At 41.3% G+C, this 7086-nt stretch overlaps 2 protein-coding genes across 3 annotated transcripts in view; both read left to right on the plus strand.

Annotated features, from left to right (window-relative positions):
- LOC112433061 (TELO2-interacting protein 1 homolog) overlaps nucleotides 1-2269 on the plus strand; it is a 21385-nt gene extending 19116 nt beyond the window's left edge. For both annotated transcript variants that reach the window (XM_024801397.2, XM_076878641.1), the window contains exon 5: nucleotides 1993-2269. In XM_024801397.2, coding sequence (XP_024657165.2) covers nucleotides 1993-2178 — 186 coding nt within the window. In that variant the 3' untranslated portion in view covers nucleotides 2179-2269. The remainder of the gene's footprint in view (nucleotides 1-1992) is intronic.
- An 829-nt stretch (nucleotides 2270-3098) lies between these two features.
- LOC101475846 (twist-related protein 2) lies at nucleotides 3099-6439 on the plus strand. The gene has a single exon (XM_004574954.4). It carries the CDS (start codon nucleotides 3463-3465, stop codon nucleotides 4096-4098), a length of 636 nt encoding a protein of 211 aa, XP_004575011.1. The 5' UTR covers nucleotides 3099-3462; the 3' UTR covers nucleotides 4099-6439.
- The last annotated feature ends 647 nt before the right edge of the window (nucleotides 6440-7086 follow it).

Consider the following 7086-nt stretch of genomic DNA (forward strand, 5'->3'; position numbering starts at 1 on the left):
TCTGGCTGTGCCATCGATCCCTTTTGTTACAGGTTGTCCAGAGACGGGCACATTTTTGAAGACTTCTTTTTTCTTAGGACATATTAGCGAGGTAGTGTCGATCAAGCCCTCATTGCTAAACTCCCCATCAGAGATTGGCTTACTGCTTTTTGTGATTTAGTGGGAAATTACAAAGCAGGCCTTGAATGCTCCATCCCTGGGTGTGTAAAGCTGGGTAAACAGTTGTTCTTGTCAGATGGGCATTTGAATCTCATCAGTCAGGTTCATGTTTTTTTCTGTAAGTTGAGTCTTCTAATAGTGATTTAAATCATGCTCCTTAAACGCAGCAAGCTGCTCTTCATTAAATAAATACTCAGGAGTGCAAATCTTGTTAAAAAACCATACATTCAGAAGAGAAACTTTTGTGGTTGTTACATTCTCTTTAACTAACCAGACCAAAACAGCACAGAACCACATCATCAACTTTTTTATATTTACAGTTGCTTTAATTTCTGTATGATCTGTGTAATACTGAATAATATTCTTGTAGCTACAGAGCAGCAGATATGTCCATCCTACACTGATGATCTTGACAAGCATGAAGAGGCTATGACTGAGGAGGATAGTCTTAACAGAGTCATTTAAATTAAGTCATTTAAATGATTTATACGTATTTAATTTTAAATCATATCAAAGGATTCAGATCATGTCTTCATAATGGCTGGTAGCCTTATTTATTTGAGCCTACCAGGACAAATAACTTATATTGTGCATCACAAAGATGAATTGTAGACTAATTTGTTATAAATTGTTTGGGTTTTTTTTAAATCCACTGTGGAAAAGGTGGACTGGGTTTGACAATGTCTGCAATCTGATACAACTGCAACTAGATAGTAATACGGAGACGTGTCTTTCTCTCACTGCAGCTGGACAATGTCCATGACGTTTCTGCTCAGATGTTTTTTTGTTAGTTAGTAATAATTATTTTGTCCAGTTGCTTTCTTTTTTCAAGTTAATACAACCAAGCCGTTTGATGGAAGTGAAAATGATCAACCTAGGTGAATTCAAAGACACCTTTGTGCTGATATTTGGTACTCAGTAGTTTGTATGACCCCACGTGCTTGTATGCGTGCCTGATATCGGGGCATTCTCCTAATGAGATGTCTCCTGGGGGATTTCCCCCCAGATCTGGATCAGGGCTTTGATAGTGTGAGATGTGATCTGGGGATTTCAGATGGACCAAAACATCATCTCCTAGAGGTGTTCTGTTGAATTTTAGGTAGCATGGGGGCCAGTCAATGGTATCAATCCTTCATCCTCCAGGAACTGTCTGCATACTCCTGCTGCATGAGCCCGGGCATTGCTGTGGACCTTCTCCAGATCCTTTATCATTTGTTACATGTGCTCAGGGTGAACCTCCTCTCATCTGTGAAAACCACAGGGCACCAGTGGTGGATCTTTCAATTTTGGTATTCTGTGGTATTCTGATCCTAAAGTGAAGGGGGAAAAAAAGAAAATGCGAGGAGAGAAAAAAAAAAGGCCTCTACTTTAAAAGCAGATGGGGATTGTCTCATTGTTGCCCTTCTAGTGTAGCTGCCGTTAATTTAATTAACAGCAGAGCAACAGAAACAGATAAAAAAAAAAACCCTCTGCTACTTAACTCAGCATATCAATATCCCAGACGTTTAATTGACTTCATCCTATACTCTGATTAAAAACTGTTTTAGCAGTATTTATTCACTAGAACAAAAATCTGTGGCAAAAAGAGCACTTTGATGCTGAGCAGTGGTGTGTGCACAAGAGAAATGACATCATTTATTATCAGGAAAATAGAGGTTTCTCTTCTAACTGTGGACTTGACTTATAACTCAGTGGGGAGAGTTTGAGAATTTCCAGCTCTGTGTCCTAACTGCGAGTGTCAAAGAAATGCATCATGAACCGGGTGTTTTCATCAGAGGGAAGCATCTTTCCTATGAAATGCAAAATGCTAACAATAGACTCTTCTCTTGTCAGGGTGTGGCTGTGGGCCATGCTGTACTGGAGGCTGACCCAGAAATTTGGAGAGCTAAAGCCCACGTTGGATCTGGACCAGTGCATGCTGAAGCACAGTGGATGAAAGTAACAAAATGTCCCACAGGCCTGCCTCTGATTCACAGTACTCATTCTTTCCTTAATGCTGTGATTAGACCTCAGTGCTGACTGAATGCCAGCTCCTTCCTCCCTCCAGGTCTGTGTTTAGTAACTACAGCTAAGGCATTGCCAGTAAAATAAAACAGTATTGTTTCCAAAACAAGAACCTTCTGTCTTCATTCTTTTAGGATTGTAAGGAAATGTATCAACTCTTTATACAAGAGATCATTATTTATTTATTTTTGCATTTACTACATATGGAAAATAATGGTGCCTCATTGGTGGCCAAGTGTTGTGGTAATAGACTACCATGTTCATTGTATTTCATGTAATTTAATAAGTATTATATACAGCAGTTCCTGTTAATCCCACACCTTTAATCATTGCATACATCCAAAATCGCAACACTAGCTGAATTTTCTTTTCTCCAAGTTTTAATTATTACTCCATCTGCTTGGAATGTGTTTAAAAAATCACCACATTTCATTATTTGTAAAGCACAAAAAACAACCTAGGGGCAGAAAAATCTAAGTTGAACTTTGCTCAACTTTATAATCAGAGACAAACATTGGTGGAGCTTCTTTTTAATGAATTTTTTTGTTTTTAATTATATTGAAGGCAATGGTTGACTGTGCTGAACTGTTATAGAGGAGACGACAGAGAACGGTCTGCGAGAGGCGGGGGATGGTAATGGCTTGCTTTAGAGGAAATCTGGAACCTATAAACTCGGGCAACTTCTGGGACCAGAAACGTCAGAGCGATTCGTTTCACTTGGTTGTATGGCACACCTTTGTCTCCGCCTCATCCTTTGATCCGACCAATCAGTCAGAATTCATTTTTTTCTGTTGTCTTGTGCTCAGCTGTCCCCCAGAAAAAGAAACCTTTGGACCAATCAGTGAGTCAGATGGGTGGGCAGCTGAAAGCTTCATGCTCCCTTCGCTTTAAAAAGTCTGATTCGATTTGCTGTTGTTTCACATGCTGCAGTGGGAGTGGGACATGAGAACGTTCTAGCTTTGCTGATGCAGCGTTCTCTCAGCGAGTATGGGAAGAGATTTTTAACATGTAACGCGACAGAGCTGATCAGAAAAACTGAACTCATTACTTACGTGTTTTGGTTTGGCATGTCTGGATATGACAATGTGAAAAGTTGGTTGGCGAAGAAGAAGAACCCAGCAGAAGATCAGAGAAACCCGCGGCTGTACTGAGGGAGTTCCCGGCAGCAATCGGAAGGGAGGGAAACTGCTGTTACGGGTGGAGGAGTGGAGAGAGACATTAAAGGAAACTGGACAAAATAAGAGTGAAGGATACAGTGAAATAAAGAAGACAGGAGATAGAAGAAGAACGTGGCCAAGCATGCGAGAGGAGGAACACTCAAATGACCATCCTGAGGGAGGGGTGGTGTCCAGCAAGGAGAACAACAAACGACCACTTTCTAACGCCTGTCCTGTTGTGGTTGCGACGGCGGGGATCACCGGGCGTAAGCGGCAGATGGGTGCCCAAATGGAGGATCACATTTCCGCAATTACACCCACCATGTCGGCAGACGACGGCAAGGTCAAGCCAGTAGATGACATTCAGAGCTACAATCCTACTGGCCCCAAAAAGCTCAAGAAGAGTCCTCAGCATCACCCGCTTTCCCTTTCTCCTGCGCCCGGTCCCAGCCCTGAAGGTCTTTCAAGCGGCCTCGAGGACCCACACGGCCAGCGGGTCATCGCCAACATCCGGGAGCGCCAGCGGACGCGATCTCTGAATGAAGCCTTTTCCTCGTTGCGCAAAATAATCCCAACGCTCCCGTCTGACAAACTGAGCAAGATCCAGACACTTAAGTTGGCGTCACGCTACATTGACTTTCTGTACCAGGTTCTGCAGAGTGATGAGATGGACACCAAGCTGGCAGGATGTAACTACCTGGCCCATGAGAGACTGAGCTATGCTTTCTCTGTCTGGAGGATGGAGGGAGCCTGGTCAACCATGTCTGCTGGTCACTAGCCTTGTCTGGAAGCCTAAAAAGTATGATGCAAAGGGGCTGAGGAGATGTCCAAACTGTGTCTGCTCACTAGTGGATTCACACTACTTGACACCTCGGTTGCGATCTGGTTGCCTCAATGAAAAGACAGCGTAACACTTCATGAGAGGAAGCTTTCACATGAGCATTTGTTTGATTGGTTATGAACTTATGAGATGTAACCGTGGATTATTGTCATTCCACTTATCTGCTTTTACCAAAGCAGCTATCACTGCTCACGAATGCAAATGCAATGAGTTCAAGCAGGGACTGCTAGCTTATTTAGGGATTGTTTTCTCTCTTTTTTTCTTTTAACATGTGTATTTTGTTTACATGAATCACAATGGAAGCTTTCATTCAACATGCATTCGCTTCATCAAGCTGATGGTTAAGGACTCGATCGTCTTTGACGCTTCATAGCAGCACAGCTAATTCTGCTGGAGCCCCCTGACCCACCAGCTCTCTCAGGTACTGAAGCATGACAGCTGGTTTCATCATCATTGCCATCACCCCTGATTTTATCACCTTAAATAAAATCAGTATTATCACTATTATCAGTAACATAATCATCACCATAGGTCTACATACAATGAGCCATTTTTTATTTAACTTTCTTTCTTTCTTGAGGTAGAAAGTGTATAAAGGTTTGTGTAATATCTATAGAGCAGAGGACTTAAAAGAAAGAAAGAACTGCGAACACCATACTGAATGTTGCAAGAGTTGTCAGGATTTTGACTTTTCCGTGGGCTTTCAGCTCCTGGTTTTCCAACATTGACATTTAAGGAATCCCTGACTACCTCTGAACCTTAGCAAAAGTTGGAAGAAAAAAAAAAAAAGCAGCCACGGCCGTCCGTCACTCTGCCTTAAGTTTCTTGTCCATCCCAAAACCTAGCCCCTTTGTTTCTTTCAGTGCCAAAAAAACCTCTCCCCTTGACGTTCTTTCCTCTCGTTCTGGCCCGAATTTGCTTGCGTTGCACGAAACCGCGATACAGCTAGCGAGCTGATGAGGAGGCGTAATGAAAACAAACGGTCTCGGAAAGCCATGAATCATGTGTGTCACCATCAAAGGGGAAGGCTGATGTGGCTCCCTGCTGGGCTCCCATAAACCACTGGTAGTGATGGAGGAGGTGAGAGCTGATTTATACACACAAATGTAGAGGTGCACACATGCAACTATGCACTTAAAAAAATACACTTTTTTCAATACATTGGCTCCACTAGGGAAATGCTATTGGAGTCCACATCATTACCAAATGATATACCTTTCTTTCTAATATTGTAGGCTTTTGTTTTGTGAGACGCAATGAACATTAAGTGTAAGGTTTACAGTTATTTCAAGACAACAGGACTGACATGCTGTTTGGCTTCAAAACACATCCATGACAATCCATTTCTCCCCTCACTGCCAAAATACATGAAGACCGGCAACCTATCATTAGAACGTCCCAGGGAGGTAGCTAATGTTTCCAGCTCTTTTAAAGACTTGTGGAGATGTTTACCGAGCCCCACAGTCAGCACAGTGCGGTCTCTGAAGGCTACTTCACTGACATGTTAGAAGACACTTGACATTTAGAAAGAATCCAGTTGTGGGCCAACAGAGAAAAAGCAGCCCCTGTGCATTTCTATGTGAAATGCAAACATTAAAATGAGTGCATGGCCTTGCCTATTCTCTATGTTGTCATGTAATTCAAGTTGTATTCTAAATTTTCATTTATGGATCAAATTGAAACTGGAAGTGACTCATCTCTCGCTTGAGATGCCTAAGAATAACATATAGTTATATCCTGCCTTTTGCCATTCTTACTTGGAAACAGGAATTTTGAATTATCTTTATATACGCAACATCCAATGCTGATGTGTATAAGTGGTTACAGTAGTAATATGTCTTTCTTTGTCTGACCAGCTGCTGAATAAAGTGACTGTGATCTTTCTTTTGAATCTCTGTTCTGCTCCTTGTTCTTCTTTCTGCGTATGCACTTTGTATGTCATGCTTCAGAGTAATGTGGGAAAACGAGGATCAGCTATACATACAAAGTGCCGTCATTTACCGAGAACATTTTTTGACCACTTTCCTTCTGTAGTACCTTAAAGAAGCTGATATTATAGCTGTCGCTGTAAAAGATTGTGTAGTCGAAGCCAGGCTTTCATTTCAGAGAGCATTAGCGTATCCATCTCTTGTGCACTTCTCAGACTTTAAAATCAGGCTTTGTTTTAATGACTTATTACTTGAAATGTGTACAGTGTGATGCTTTACATACTGACACAGTATGACTTCGTAAAGCATCCTAAGCAGAAAACTCCTGAAAAATAAAACTATCTGCAAAACTTTCTTGAAGTTCTTATTTTCAGTGATTGGTGCACAGATTTATACTCTCACCACGCCTTCCTTGTCTCCTGTCTCTCTTGTTAAACTGTCTCCTTTCCTTTCCCTTCCTCCCCCTGCTTTCTGTTTTTTAACGAGGTCTGTGTGCCTTTGCCCGGTCAGGAACACTTAATTCTTCCCAAAAGAAACATGTTAAAGTGCAATTAAGTGCTCAGGAAATATTTATAGTATGTTTAGACCTAAATAATAACTTATAGCTTTATCATCTCAGTTGTGCTACTGTTTTGAAACTTGATGATTTAACAAACACTAAATGAATAAAGCTTTTGCACCACAATGTAAGAGTATTTTATTTTCATTTTTATGATCGCAAGGGAACATACAGTATAAAACTAAGTGAAGAATTTCGGTACAAAAACCCTGAATTGCAAACTATCCAGTGATGACAAAGCTCCCAAATAAAACAAGAATAACGTGATCTTAAGACTTGTGATATCTGTCTGCTAAGATATGTAGCTCCCCGATTTACAGCTTCTGATGTGCTGTGGTTTACAGAAAAATATAAACCCAAATGATTTTGACACAACATAAATACACTCACCAGCAACTTTAATCTTTAGTGTTAGCTTGTTAGCAGCCATCGTGCTGG

Source organism: Maylandia zebra, linkage group LG20 (assembly GCF_041146795.1).
Source record: "Maylandia zebra isolate NMK-2024a linkage group LG20, Mzebra_GT3a, whole genome shotgun sequence".
NCBI lineage: Eukaryota > Metazoa > Chordata > Actinopteri > Cichliformes > Cichlidae > Maylandia > Maylandia zebra.

Bases quoted from the DNA above. Each gene is read 5' to 3' on its own strand.
- LOC101475846 (XM_004574954.4), top strand. From the start codon at position 3,463: ATGCGAGAGGAGGAACACTCAAATGACCATCCTGAGGGAGGGGTGGTG.